Raw genomic sequence first — 14,419 nt, 5'->3', positions numbered from 1 at the left:
ATGTTACTCTCCTGCTTAAATTCTTACTGGCCTGTGTAAACGCTCCAGCCTGGTATTGAAAACTCTTAAAAATCTGGCTTCTGATTACCTTTGTTACCTCCCTTCCTCTCTTACCACTTTCTCTAAGCACCTGCCTTTCCAAAACAAACAAATAAACAAAAAACCCAAAAAAACAAGCTACTCTCACGGTTTCCAAAGCAGCAAGCCTCTTTCAGACCCCAGCGATTTTCATCATGCTATTCCCTCTCCTTGAAATAGCTCTCTCATTACTTGCCAAAGTCCTATGCATCTTTCAGGGCCCCTCGGATATCACCTCTTTTGGGAAACCTTTTGCAGGTAGGGGGCGGTCCCTCAAAATGTGCTCTTCTTCCATTTGCTTTTTGTTTAACGCAGCTCGTCTCCTCTGCCAGATTACGATCTCTTTAAGGACAGTATAAGGATATTGATCAAGTTTGTTTCTCTATAAGCCTTACATACAATAATAGTTTATTGAACAAAAGAATCCCTTGTATGGCCCTCCCACTGGGCAGGACACGGTCCGTGAGAAGGAGAATAGGCTGATGGTGAGCCAGGACGTTTGGACTTATGTTTCCGTGGACTGGGAGCGATGCTCAGTGAGCCGAGACTCTTGAGTTCGAGCAAAGCTAGGAAGGAAGAAAAGGAGATCCGGCTGGATTTCGCCCGGGGGTGGGCAGGAAAGTCGGGGGCCGACCCCCGAATCTTGGTTCTCACAGGGAGCTCGAGCTTGAGGAGGTTTCGAATTGGAAGATACGACGCTTCTAGTTTGCTGTTGACTGCCGCGGAGGTCGGTGACGCGGGTACCGAGTGTCCGCAAGCATCGGGGACTCCGCGGTCCAGAGTGGGCGGGGAAGGGCCTTGCTCCCGGCTCCTAGGCACCGCCCCTTCCGAGGGAGCTGGCTCGGATTGGCTGGTCTTCCTTGACGCCATGCAGTCCCGACCCGGCGCGCGCCCCGCCGCGTGCCCACCCACGCGCGGCTGCTGCAGCCTAAGCTATCTCTACCACAGCCTGTCCGCGGAGCGGGTGCCTGAGCCCCAGCGGCGAGGAGCTCGTCGTGGGGCTCCTGGGCCGCGGCGGCGGGCAGGCGATGCTCCAGAGGCTTGAGCAGCCATGGAGGCCGAGACGGGCGGCCTGGAGGAGCTGACGGATGAAGAGATGGCGGCTCTGGGCAAGGAGGAGCTGGTGCGGCGCCTGCGGCGGGAGGAGGCGGCGCGTCTGGCGGCTCTGGTGCAGCGCGGCCGCCTCATGCAGGAGGTGAATCGGCAGCTACAGGGTCACCTGGGCGAGATACGCGAGCTCAAGCAGCTCAACCGGCGCCTACAGGCCGAGAACCGCGAGCTGCGCGACCTCTGCTGCTTCCTGGACTCGGAGCGCCAGCGAGGGCGGCGAGCAGCTCGCCAGTGGCAGCTCTTCGGGACCCAAGCATCCCGAGCCGTGCGCGAGGATCTAGGCGGTTGTTGGCAGAAGCTGGCCGAGCTGGAAGGCCGCCAGGAGGAGCTGCTGCGGGAGAACCTGGCCCTTAAGGAGCTCTGCCTGGCGCTGGGCGAGGAGTGGGGCCCGCGCGGCGGTACCGGCGGCTCGGGGGGCTCTGGCCCTGGGCCGACACCCGAGCTGGCCTTGCCCCCCTGCGGTCCCCGTGACCTGGGCGATGGAAGCTCCAGTACCGGCAGCGTGGGCAGCCCCGATCAGTTGCCCCTGGCCTGCTCCCCAGATGATTGAGGGCACAGCTTCGCGCCGACGCCCGCCCGGATTGCTCCTCCAGCGCGGAGATTGCGGTGGACCTCGGCACCCGGACGCCGCCCCCGCTGCGCACGAGGGGCCGCTGGCATGGACTTAGAAACCCTAACACTGAGGAGGGCCCCTGGCGCTCGCTGGCGGGGCAGGAGGGGGACTGGAGGCTGGAGCGGAGGGACTTGCTGGGGGCTGGGTGGAAGCTAATAAACTGAGGCGGAAGCAGAGCCCATGGCTGGGGCAGCGTCTGTTTGGGACTCGCCGGCGTTGGGACGAGGGCGGGGACGTTGAGACTGGGTACCATTCCCATCTGGAGGGACTGCAGAACTAAGGTGTCTGACTCCCCCATTACTTGCATCCTGGGGCGGGATGTGGGACCGTGGTAAGCCACTGGCTCCCCCCATCAGGCCCCAGGACAGGCCGTAATCCAGCCCCTGAAGTGGCTCCAGCTCCCTTCCCGGCTCCTTCCTGTCCAAGACAATGGGGCAGGAAGCAGGTGTTGGGGGCCTGAAACCCACTCAGCCGCCTCCCGGGAGGCTGGAAGGGGCATAACAGTGCCCTCCTGTGGGAGTACTGTGGGCCCCCACCAGGAGGAGGATGGTAATCCTCTTGGCTTGGCACCTCATAGCACTTCTGTGCCTTCTCTCAGTCCTGGAGCTGAGGCAGAACAGATGTAGCCTCACTTGTCAGATAAGAAAATCAAGGTCCAGAAATATCAAAGAATTTGTCCAAGGTCATGTAGTGAATTGGTGGAGCTGAAATGGGAGCCTAGGGCTTCTGGCTCCAAATCTTCTCCCTTTAGCCTCTGGGTCCAATGAGAGCAGGCTAGAGCTGCAAGCCTTTTATTCCATTTTGGCAGGTTTGTATAAAAATACTCTCTTTAGGAAAATAAATAGCAGCTGCCCACGCTGTGGAGGCTTGGAGCTAAAGTCTTCTCAGAGCTGGGGCTGCAGGTCAGCTCATCATAGAAACCTCTGGCACCTCCTGAGCTGTTCCACTTATGAGGGGCTGGCAGAGTGTCCTGGTTCAATAACCTGGTGCTGCTGGCAGTGGGGCTGGGTGAGTTAGTGTTCTCGGCGGGTAGAGCATCACCTCCTGTCAGGGGTAGGGTTGGGTGAATCACAGGAAGAGGGTGATGGTGACTATAGGGGTGATCTGCAGGGATTTAGGGCTCCAGAGGACCTCTGAGAATCTACAAAGTCCCTTGGGAGCTGCCCGGAATTTTCTCCAACAAACAGGAACCACTTTGTCTCTGACTTAGTGCAAATTGTGCTAGAGAGGCCAGCTCTAGAGAAAGAGGGGGCAGCTTTGGTAGCCCCAAGCTGGCACTACCAGGAAGCAAAATATGCCCAGTCTCATCTGGAGGGATGGAGAAGAATCTGCTGGGGTTGGACATGAGATATGGTCCAGGCCAGCTGGACCAATGGGCAGGGAAATATTGGTGAGGGTAGCACCCGCAGGAAGTGGGGGCTGGAGTGCCTCATAAGGCCAGGAGGGTTGGGGAGCCAAGGGGGTCAGAAGAGGGGTCCCCACTGCTGCTGCTACTCCTGCGGTGGGCTGAGGCACAGGGCTCCGGTGTGCTGGGGTAGGTGAAGACCAGACTGGGGGTGAAAGGAGTCAGGGAGGGTGTGGTCATGAGCGTGGGAGTGTGCAATGCTTCGGGTTCAAGCACAGGCCCTGGGGAAAGGGAGATACGAGGCACAGAGCGGGAGGGGGCTGGTGGGCTGCTGGTGCCACTGGTACCGCCTGTGCCGCTGGTTTCGCTCTCCTTGGCCCCTTCCGGGATTTTGCAGATGGGGCGGTGGGCTTCCAGCACCAGCTCCAGGCGCTCCTTCTGTTTCTGCAGCTCCTCAATCTCTCGCTGCAGCCCGGATTTCTCGTCCTCCAGTTTGTCGGTCTCCTGTGGACGATCAGGAGAGGAGTCAGGAGGATGAGGGCTGAATACCGCGGAGCCTCCCACTGTGGTAGTGATTGGAAGGTTGGGGCGCGGAAGGTGGGTGGTGGTGGCGAGGGGGCGGGGGGGAGTGGGGAGTCTCCAGCAAGTCTGGACTACAACTCCCATGAGTCGATGGGAGAAAATGGGCACGACTCCCATCAGGCTCGGGGGGCATCTTCGAAGGACATTGTCGGTCCCAGCTTCAGCTCTTCTCTGTTCAGAGAGAGACCCGCTGCAATTAATTTTTAATCACATTTTCCTCGTCGGAGTGCGCCTCCGACAGGGAGCCGGGGGTGGGGCAGGGGACTTCATATACCGGCGCCCCCTGCGGCCCCGCGGGCTCTTGGGAACTGGGGGCCTTCTGAGGTTGGGTGGGCCGGGACCTGGGCACCCTCCGCACTCGCCGGTGCTCACCGCCTGCAGGAAGTCGGTCAGTTCTTTCCTCCGGTTCCTGCACTTGGCCGCGGCTAGCTTGTTCCTCTCGCGCCTCACTCGACGGCGTTCCTCCTCCTCGGGGCTGATCTGGGGAGGGTAGAGAGAGCAGTGAGGTGGACCCTGTGCTGCTGGCCCAGTGGTAGGAGCCTGGCCGAGGGCATGGCAGCGCAGGGGCACCCTCAGGCTGCGTTTTGGGACCTCTGCACCCCGACCGGTTCCCCGCTTTAGTAAGCTTGGATGAGTCATATTTCCTCCTCGCACCCAGCTTTTGCCTCCTATGATTCCTCTCGGAATGCCCTTCCCGTCCTTCTACAAACCTTAACCCTCCTCCTCTCCCAGGCTCAGCTAAGATTCCCCACCCGACCCCGGCCGTTCCTGGAAGCTTCTTTCATTCCGCAGCTATAAGTGGCCTTTCCTCCCATGAGCCTCTGGGACCAGGCCACTCTTTTTAAAAGGACCCTCATTCTTTTCAGTCTCTTGATAACCGAGTCTCCTCTTCCCCAGGGGCTGTAAGCACCAAGAGGGGCTAATGAGAGCTGCTAAGTAGTTGTTCATCGGGAATCTACTATGTGCCAGCTAAGAGCTTTACACAGGTTCCTTTTAATCATTTAAGTTTTATTTATTTTTTTTATACAGCAGGTTCTTATTATCTATTTTATACATATTAGTGTATATATGTCAATCCCAGTCTCCCAGTTCATCCCACCCCACATGCTCCCCCACCCCGCCGCTTTCCCCCCTTGGTGTCCATACGTTTGTTCTCTACATCTGTTTATAAAGATTCTTAACCCAACTTTTCGTGTAAGGAACTGAAGCCCAGAGAAGAAAGAATAACTTGTTTGTGGTTCCAGAGCAGAAATTAAAATCCACTCACTCTATTTAACATTGAGAAAGAGGCCAGCTGATGGAGACTACCTCCCCCGAAAGGACCCCACTCACAGCTCACAGCCTCAGTCTAGGAGTACCCAGGATCATGGCTGAAGGAAGTCCAGGAGCCTGCCTCTGGGGCTTACACCATGGTCTCCTTCCAGTTGGTCACAAAAGCCAGCCATTCTGTTTCTGGGGAAGTCACCCCTGGCCGACGGCACATCTTTGTTAGGATCCTGACGTCTTCCCCATCCTCTACCCTGCTGTCAGAGCAAGCTCCTTAACGTGCAGACCTCACCCACTATAGTCTCAGATACCAAAATGCCCCAGGGAGAGGAAAGTGGAACCACTCCCTAAAGACCCTCTAGCTCTTATTCATTTATTTTGGCACGGACTTTATTAGCAGTGTGCTGCTAAGAACCGTGGTTTGGGAGGTAAGAGTTCCCAGCTCTCTAAGCTTCAAGCCTTCTCTTAACCTCCTGGTGAGACAGTGTGGATTAGTGGTTACGATCTGACTTTAGAATTGGACAGACCTGTCTCATTACTCACTACTTGTGTGATCTTGGGCAAGTGACTACCTCTCTGTGCCTTCATTTCCTTGGCTGTAAAATGGGGAATACCAGAGTTCATTCCCAAGAGGGTTTTCGTGAGGATTAAATGAGATAAGAAACAGAGCCTCAGAGAGTAGCTGAAGGGAACCCTCCTCTTTCTGTCTCTTCCCAGCAACATAGACAGCATAAGCCCGCCCTCTCCATACCTGTCAGCAGCTGGAGACCCTCTACTGTCCACACAACTTTCCACACATACACCTTGCGTGTTCTCACTGCTACCTCCGTTCCTTCTCCTGCCATCCCCTCTTCCTGGAATGTCTTTTCTTTCATCTTTCTCTCTATTCAAATCCTACCCATCCTTCTAGGCCTGTAGGAAGCCTTCCTTGATCCAGAAGTGACTGCTTTGCCCTCTGGGTCTCCCCAGGGGGTCTCATCACTTTCTGTCTTGGCCAGTAGTCACCAGTGGGTCTGTTCTCCCCATGCCCCTTCTAAGCCTGCGTTCTGGGCAAGAGCTTATGCTCTACACCTCAGCATCCCTGTGGGCACAAGAACCCGTGCAAACGCCACTGCTTCTTACCTGTTCACAGGGCCGGCGACGCACTGCTGGAGTTTGGCCCAGGGCCCGTATGACTCCTGGCCGGGGCTGTGGGGGACTGTACTGGGGGTAGGCCAGAGGCCTGGGGTAGCTGCTGGGTCCCAGGAAGTGAGGCTGAACCATCCACTGCAGCTCCTGGCTGCCACTCACAGTGTTGATGCTTGGCACGAGGTGGAACTTCTGAGGGATAAGACATGGAGGGCCAGGGATAAGGTCTCTGTGGATTGAGGGGCTTCCAGTAATAAAGTGTGAATTCCAGGTGCTGTCCCAACCACTTTACAAATACTGACTCATATAATTTGCACAAGAGTATCTTCATTTTCTGACAGGAAAACAGTTGTCCCTAGACACACAGCCAATAAGTGGGAAGTGGGGTTTGGATCCAGGCAGCCAGGCTCTTCTTACCCACTTTTGCACCCTGCCTGAGTCCCATCTACATAAAGAGGATAATGACAGCCCCTAACTTCGAGGGTGACTGTGAGAATCAGGTGAGAGAATGTGTGTGTGACAGAGCCTGGTAACTGGCAGGTGCCCAACACACAGGGGCCATGGTGGGCAAGAGCCACTGCTCTGAGTTCAAGCTAGCCCAGTTCTAATCTTAGCTCAGCCATTTACTGGCTGTCAGGGCGAATTATTTAACTTCAATGTGCCTCCGTTTCCTTGTTTTTAATATTGTCATAGGTGAGGATTACAGCATTTCACTGATGCTAACAAGTTCCCTTCAGTAGCTCTGAAATCATAGTTGAATTGGTAACTTTAAAAAAAAAATTAGTGGCACAAAATAATGGTGGGTTTTAAAATCAGTGGGGTCTTGGATTCTGTGAGGTAAAGTAAATGGGGTGGAAACTGCCCATCACAATGCAAGGCTGCACAGTATGCGCTCCAGGTATTACCTGTCATGATACTTTCAGCCAGAAACGTGAGGAATGGGTTGAGATGGGGGCTCAGTGTTCCGGAGGAGAACTGGGTTCAAGCCCAGGCAAGTCTGGACAGCAGTGTCCCCGGCTCAGCGCTGCGGGCCTAGTGACCCAGTGACCCCAGTTCCGGGCCGAGGTGCCGCCGGCGGCATCTCCCGCTCCCGAGGTTGTCCGGGCCCGGGACGCTCCGAGCCAGGAAGGGAGGGGCGCTCCGGGTGAGTCAGCCACCGTGACTCGCCGCCGTGACTCGGCGGAACGGACGCCGCTCCTTCCCTCCCCTAGCGACACGTGCTCACGGCCCCTCGACAGGAAATGGGCACCTGCAGCCTCCCGGGTCCCCCCTCAACCCTCAGCGGACGCCGTTCGGTGCCGAGAGTCGGGGGCGCGGGAGTTGCCGCTGCAGGACCTCGCGCACTTCCGGCACCTCGCGGTTTCCACCGGCCCCAACCCGTAAAAGGGTCAAGGGCCAGTCTCCCGGGGCCCACCAGGCTCCACTGCGCCGAGATGGGGATGAGGACTTGGCGACGGGGTGGGGAGGGACAAACAAACGGTCAGGCACACGGATGATCACAGACAGACTGCCGAGGATTCGCAGTCTGTCGGGGCTAGCCTGGCGGTGGATCCCGTGCGTAGGGACGTCTCGGCGGCCGCGGCTCAGACTCCGGACCTCGGAAAGTGAGTCCGAGATGGATCAGACCCTCTCTGATCCTGTCGGGGCTAGGACTAATCCCGGACTAAGGGGTCCCCTTCCGACGTAGATGGGACAAAGAAATTAGCGGTGAACAGGAAGAAGGAAAGAAGGTAACGGAGACGGAGGGACAGATAGACAGCAGACAGAGACGGGAAGGGGTACGAGCGCGAGAGGGGATGTTCGCAGATGTTTGCTCGGCCCGCCGCGCCCGTTCCGCTGGGGAGTAGGGGAGAAAGTGCCCTTAGACAGCGGAGAATGGGCATAATCCGCTGCCACTGCTCCGAGACCCATTCCCTGCTCCTTGTTCCCGGTCCCAGTCCCCGAGTGTGCGGGAGCGGCCCGCACAGTCCCAGGCTCTGTCCACCTGGGGATCCCAGGCGTCGGGTTCCTCTCACCTGCTGGCCTGTCGTCGGGGGCTGCGCCGGGCCGCCGTACGCACCACCGGCCCCGGAGCTCGGCCCGGGTTCCCCGTAGTCTCGGAACATGCCCTGGGCTGGCTGCTTTGTGGGGTCCGCGTCGGCGGCTTCGGTTCTGACTCACTCGCTCCTAGCGGAGTCTTTTCTTTTGATGAATGAGAAGTCCTCGGGCTGAACCACTTCCACTGGGGGTGGGAGCGGAGAGCGAGCGTATCGCAGCGGCTCTGGACAACTCTGGGCTCCACCTCTCCAGACGCACTGCCTTTTGTCAGTCCGCCCTGAACTTTTCATCGCTTCCTACGATCCAGTAGCCGACTTTTGTTGGGCAAAAGGGGAGGACTTGGCGGCCCCCAGAGACAGCGGCGGGTCCGCCCCCTCTGACGTAGCTGCCCATACATGGTGCAATTTCCTCGCCGCGCCCAGGTGGAGCGAAGGATTCCCCCGCGGACAGACGCACCTGAGAGCAGCCGGGCGCCCCGCCCCACCCAGCCCCGCCCAGGCCTCAAGCGCAGACCTAGACCTCCGCCGCCAGACTCCAGAGCCTCTCACTGCTTGGTCTGGCCTCAGTGTTTGCATCCGTAAAATGGGACGAAATAATCACATAGCGAGCTTGCCACGCGTGGGAAGTTGGAATGAAGAATGTGAAAGTGGTCTGGAAACTGTAAATCGGATTATAAATGTGATTGATGTAATTATTATCATCATCATCATTTACTGCCAGGGACCGTGCTACTGCCATTATTTCATGCCAGGAATCGTGCTACTACCATCCAAGTCTTGGGGTGAGGCCCACTCACTTGCATTGTTTTAGGGTTCAGGTATACTAAAAAGTGAATAAATGACAAACCAGGGTTACCAAAATGGTGTATATTTTAAATGCTTACAATGACATATTAATGCGTTGAACTACCCACAAATGCAATGCAATATAATTGCACTACTCTCAGGATAATCTCAGGAGCTATAACAAATTTTAATTCAGAGCCCCTATAAGCAGTGAGAGCCTGTGGTGGGACACAGTTGTCCTGTGCTCTGATAAACGCCATCTTCTTTAAATACTGTAACTGCTCTTCCAGGACTGCATAGTCACCACCCTTGTTTGGGGATTATGTCAAAGGTCTGTGTGAATGTGAGGCCAGGACCAAATGTCAACAACCAAAGACCAACAACCATGGGAGGTAGGTGTCGTTATCATCCCCATTTTACAGATGGGGAAACTGAGGCTGAGAGATGTTGAAATGAGGTGCCTAAGATCACTAAGCCAGTGGCTGAAGCAGATTGCCAAATCAGGGCTGTGGGAGCTCCAAGCCCGGGCTCAGGCAAGGGTTTTCAAAGCCCTCAGAGACAGACATGTTTTCACACATGCACAATATCAGTGCTGAGAGAACCACCCTGAAACTTCTTCTTTGCCTCTTCCCATTCTACAGATGAAGAAACTGAGGAGAGAACAAGGAGCTGCCAGTGTCACACAACTATACAGAGAGAGAGTTGGGCTCTCCTGCTTTCCACTGGTACCTCCTTTTTAAAAAATTGTTTATTTGTTTATTTATTTTTGGCTGTGTTGGGTCTTTGTTACTGTGCGCGGCCTTTCTCTAGTTGCGGTGAGCGGGGGCTACTCTTTGTTGCAGTGCGCAGGTTTCTCGTTGTCGTGACTTCTCTTGTTGCAGAGCACGGGCTCTAGGCGCGCAGGCTTCAGTAGTTGTGGCATGTGGGCTCAGTAGTTGTGACTTGCGGGCTCTAGAGCTCAGGCTCAGTAGTTGTGGCGCACGGGCTTAGTTGCTCCGCGCCATGTGGGATCTTCCCGGACCAGGGCTCGAACCTGTGTCCCTTGCATTGGCAGGCAGATTCTTAACCACTGTGCCACTAGGGAGGCCCTCCATTGGTACCTCCTTTTGATCAGCTCCAGTTTTGTCCTCAGGGAGGGAAGATTTCAGGAAGGTGGGGACCTGGGCTGCCTTACTTGGGGACAGACGTCAGGGTCAGTTGACACATTCAGGACTTAGAGCCAAGAGGCCAGCTTGGCCCTGGGCTTCCAGTCTCAGTACCACCATTTTCTGTCTCTGTTACCCTGGGCGGGTCACCTTCCTGCTAAGTCCCACTCCCAATGGAAATAATTGAGCCTCCTGCTGACCTCATGGGGTTGCTATGGGATCAGATGAGATCACAAATGTGAAAGTGCTTTGTAGGCCGTAAAGTGATGTGCACTCAGAAGGTGGTTACCAGCCTGGTGCCTCTCCCTTGCCCTTATTCTACTCAATGCTTGTCATTCTCTAAAAAGAAAAGGAACCACCAGCAGTTTACCAGAATGAGAAATATATGGGGGGGTGTGTGTGTGTGCACGTGTGTGTGTGCATGTGCGTGCATGAGAGAGAGAGGGAGAGAGAGAGAGAGATATTTTTTCAGGCAGTGTGATTCACGGAAAAGAACAGATATGCTGGAATCAGACAAGCCTGAGGTCTGAATTCGAATTCTGGTTAGGCTGCTCGCCAGCTGTGTGCTCTGGATGAGGCATACAGTCTCTCAGAGCCTCATCTGTAAAATGAAGACATAACGATAACTATATAGTGATAACGTCTCAGGGTTGTCGGAGAATAGATATAAAATGACGTCACATGCTTCATACATCATATAGTAAACATTTGACAAATAGCAAAAATAATTACGTGTTAATAAAAAGCCCCAGGGCTGGGAGCTCTGGGGGCTCTGATCACATGCTAAGGTACTCATGCGCATGCACACACACTAACTGATATCTGAATTCCTTGGCTAAGTCCAAGCAGGACAGGTCGGAGTGACACAGGCAGCCAGGTTGTGGCACATGCGAGGCTTAACACAGGTCAGCCTTGACTGCATTCGTCTGCCGGCTCCAGAAACACCACCCTACCCCCACTCCCCAAGCAGCCTGGGACAGTGACTGAGCAGGGGCTCAGGTTTCGTGTGTGTGTGTGTGTGTGTGTGTGTGTGTGTGATTATGTGACTCTGAAAGTCCCTTCCTGCTCTAACCGTCAGTGGAGCCACAAGGAGGTCCTTTCAGAGGCAGCACATTCCAAGCTCCTCAGTCACTAACGCCCGCCTCGTGGCTGCAGTAACGTTCCTGGCCCCTGACCTCACCGGCTCCCACCCAGGGAGGCCTGGTGAGAATCCCAGGGGGCCACAGTGGTTTCAGGAGTCTGGGGGCTGGGAGGTCTGAAAGATCCAGGCATTGTCCCTTGGCAGCTGTGTGAGACTGGCTCAATCACCTTCTCTCTCTGAGTCCCTGACAATCCCCACCTCCTGGGGCTGCAATGAGGTGAAAGGAGGTGGTGGATGAGTGTGCCTTGCTCCCAGTAGGTTCTGTCAATGCTCCCAGAGCATTGTAGGTGATGTTTGTTTTCCAGTTTGCGTTCACTTTCTACATTGAAGTTTATTTAGTTTTAAAATTGAGGTGAAATTCATATAACATACAATTAGCCATTTTTAATTAATGTTTTGTTAAAGTCTTTTAATTAATTAATTGATTTTTATTTTTGGCTGCGTTGGGTCTTCCTTCCTGCACATGGGCTTTCCCTAGTTATGGCGAGCTGGGGCTATTCTTCGTTGCAGTATGCACACTTTTCATTGCGGTGGCTTCTCTTGTTGCGGAGCACGGGCTCTAGGCGCGTGGGCTTCAGTAGTTGTAACTCGTGGGCTCTAGAGCGCAGGCTCAGTAGTTGCAGCGCACGGGCTTAGTTGCTCCGCGGCATGTGAGGTCTTCCCGGACCAGGGATCTAATTCGTGTCCCTGCATTGGGAGGCGGATACTTAATCACTGCGCCAACAGGGAAGTTCCTTCCTAGCCTTTTTTTTTTTTTTTTTTGCGTACATAGGCCTCTCCCGTTGTGGAGCACAGGCTCAGCGGCCATGGCTCACGGGCCCAGCCGCTCCACGGCATGTGGGATCTTCCCAGACCAAGGCCCGAACCCGTGTCCCCTGCATCGACAGGCGGAATCTCAACCACTGCGCCACCAGGGAAGCCCCTTCCTAGCCATTTTAAAGTGTACACTTCAATGGGATTTTGTGCATTCACGATGTTGCGCAACCACCACTTCTCTCTAGTTTTAAAACTTTTAAATTATCCCAGAAAAACACTCCATATCCATTAAGTAATGACTCCCAATTAGCCCCTCCTCCCATCCCCTGGTATCCACTAATCTGCTTTCTGTTTCTACAGATTTGCCTCATATGGACATTTCATATAAATGGAAAATTTATTGTACAATTTGTGACCTTTTGTGTCTGGCTTCTTTCACTTAACATAATGTTTTCCAGGCTGATCAGTGTTGTAGCAAGTAGCAACACCTCATTCCTTTTTATGGCTGAATAATATTCAATTGTATGGCTATACCACAATTTATTTATTCATCAGTTGATGGACGTTGGGTTGTTTCTACTTTTTGGCTATTATGAATAATGCTTCTGTGGACATTGTGTACAAGCTTTTGTGTGAACATGTGTTTCCATTTATCTTGGGCATATACCTAACAGTGGAATTGCTGGGTCATATGGTATCTCTGTGTAATCTTGTGAGAACTGCCAGACTGTTTTACACACTGGTTGTACCCTTTTACATTCCTACCAGCAGTGCCTGAGGGTTCTAATTTCTCTACATCCTTGCCAACACTTATTATTTTCTGTTTTTAAAATACATCCTAGAGGGTGTGAAGTGATTGTGTCTCTTTTTCTTTTTTGAATTTTATTTATTTATTTTTTAACACAGCAGGTTCTTATTCGTTATCCATTTTACACATATTAGTGTATATATGTCAATCCCAATCTCCCAGTTCATCACACCACCCCCTACCCCCCGCCCCCGCCGCTTTCCCCCCTTGGTGTCCATACATTTGTTCTCTATTCATTGTGTCTTGATTTGCATTTCCTTAATAACCAATCATGTTCCTTAATGACCAATGAACATCTTTTCATATGCTTGTTGGCCATTTGTATATATTTTTTGGACAAATGTGTATTTAAGTCCTTTGCCCATTTTTAATTAGGTTGCTTTCTTTTTGTTGTTGCTGAATTATATGAGTTCTTTATATATTCTGGCTACCAAACGCTTATCAGATATATGATTTGCAAATGTTTTCTAACATTCTGTAGGTGGTCTTTTCACATTCTTCATAAAGTCCTTTGATGCCCAAAAGTTTTTATAATTTTTTTGAAGTTCAGTTCACCTATTTTTCCTTCTGTTGCTCATGCTCCCAGTGTCCAATTGCAGAATCCATTGCCAAATTTGAGGTCATGAACATTCACCCCTATGTTTTCTTCTAATAGTTTTATAATTTGATTCTTATATTTAGGTTGTTGATGAAATTGAAGTTTAACGTAACTACAGTAAAGTGCACTCATCCAACATGTTCAGGTCAGTGATTTTTTACATGTATGTAAACGCATGTAGCTACCACCCTGATCAAGGTGTAGGGTATTTCCAACAGCCCAGAACCTCTTTGTGCCTCCTCCCACTCACCATCCCCCATCTATAGGTAACCACTATTCTGACTTCTAGAGTCATAGATCAGTTTTGCCTGTTCTTGAACTTCATGTAAATGGAAACATACAGCATGTACTCTCTTGGGTCTGGTTTCTTTTTTTTTTTTTTTGGCCGCACCATGCGGAATGTGGGATTCTGGTTCCCTGACCAGGGATCGAACCTGCGCGCCCCCTGCATTGGAAGCACGGAGCCTTAACCACTGGACCACCAGGGAAGTCCGGGGTCTGGCTTCTTTTACACAGCATGTCTGAGGGATTTGTCTACATTGTTGGGTAAAGCAGTAGCTTGGTCTTTCCCATTACTGTGTAGCATTTCATTGCACAAATATCCCATAATCAGTCTCTACATTCTGATGATGATATTGGGGGCTCTCCAAGTTTGGGGCTCTTCTGAATAAGGCTGCTGTGAACATTTTTTTTTGGCTGTGCTGCGCGTGACTTGCAGGATCTTAGTTCCCCAACCAGGGATTGAACCCGTGCCTCCTGCAGTGGAAGCACGGAGTCCTGACCACTGGACTGCCAGGGAATTCCCTCATGAGCATTCTTGATATGTCCTTCGGTGGCCAATTGCACTCACTTCTCTTGGATATGTGCCCGGGGTGGATTTGTGGGTCATAGGGTACCTATAAATTTGGCTTTGATTCTCTCCAACAGTTCTCCAACCCACCAGCAGTGGGTCAGAATTCCAGTCTCCCCACATCTGGAGGTGACATTTCAGTTCATTTCAACAAAAAGATTTTTTTCCCTTGGTCCT

General features: G+C 53.0%; 2 protein-coding genes across 2 annotated transcripts; one reads left to right on the top strand and one right to left on the bottom strand.

Annotated features, from left to right (window-relative positions):
- The first annotated feature begins 954 nt into the window (after positions 1-954).
- Positions 955-1,993, top strand: CCDC85B (coiled-coil domain containing 85B). The gene has a single exon (XM_030833558.2). The coding sequence runs from the start codon at positions 1,130-1,132 to the stop codon at positions 1,736-1,738; it is 609 nt and encodes a 202-aa protein (XP_030689418.1). The 5' UTR covers positions 955-1,129; the 3' UTR covers positions 1,739-1,993.
- Positions 1,994-2,612: 619 nt separating this feature from the next.
- FOSL1 (FOS like 1, AP-1 transcription factor subunit) lies at positions 2,613-8,424 on the bottom strand. The gene is made up of 4 exons (XM_030833553.2): positions 8,138-8,424; positions 6,117-6,314; positions 4,101-4,208; positions 2,613-3,650 (listed from the first exon to the last, which is right to left on the bottom strand). Exons 1-4 carry the CDS (start codon positions 8,225-8,227, stop codon positions 3,231-3,233), a joined length of 816 nt encoding a protein of 271 aa, XP_030689413.1. The 5' UTR covers positions 8,228-8,424; the 3' UTR covers positions 2,613-3,230.
- Between the last annotated feature and the right edge of the window lie 5,995 nt (positions 8,425-14,419).

The sequence above is a fragment of the Globicephala melas genome, chromosome 8, assembly GCF_963455315.2.
Source record: "Globicephala melas chromosome 8, mGloMel1.2, whole genome shotgun sequence".
Lineage (NCBI taxonomy): Eukaryota > Metazoa > Chordata > Mammalia > Artiodactyla > Delphinidae > Globicephala > Globicephala melas.
The sequence above is the reverse complement of the archived record's forward strand: the minus strand, read 5'-3'. Positions and strand labels throughout refer to the sequence as shown.

Excerpts from the sequence above, each read along its gene's own strand:
- CCDC85B (XM_030833558.2), top strand. The coding sequence starts at position 1,130 with ATGGAGGCCGAGACGGGCGGCCTGGAGGAGCTGACGGATGAAGAGATG.
- FOSL1 (XM_030833553.2), bottom strand. The coding sequence starts at position 8,227 with ATGTTCCGAGACTACGGGGAACCCGGGCCGAGCTCCGGGGCCGGTGGT. Across the intron at positions 6,315-8,137 it reads CCCCGACGACAGGCCAGCAG|AAGTTCCACCTCGTGCCAAG; the intron begins GTGAGAGGAACC and ends CTTATCCCTCAG. Across the intron at positions 3,651-4,100 it reads TGACCGACTTCCTGCAGGCG|GAGACCGACAAACTGGAGGA; the intron begins GTGAGCACCGGC and ends GATCGTCCACAG.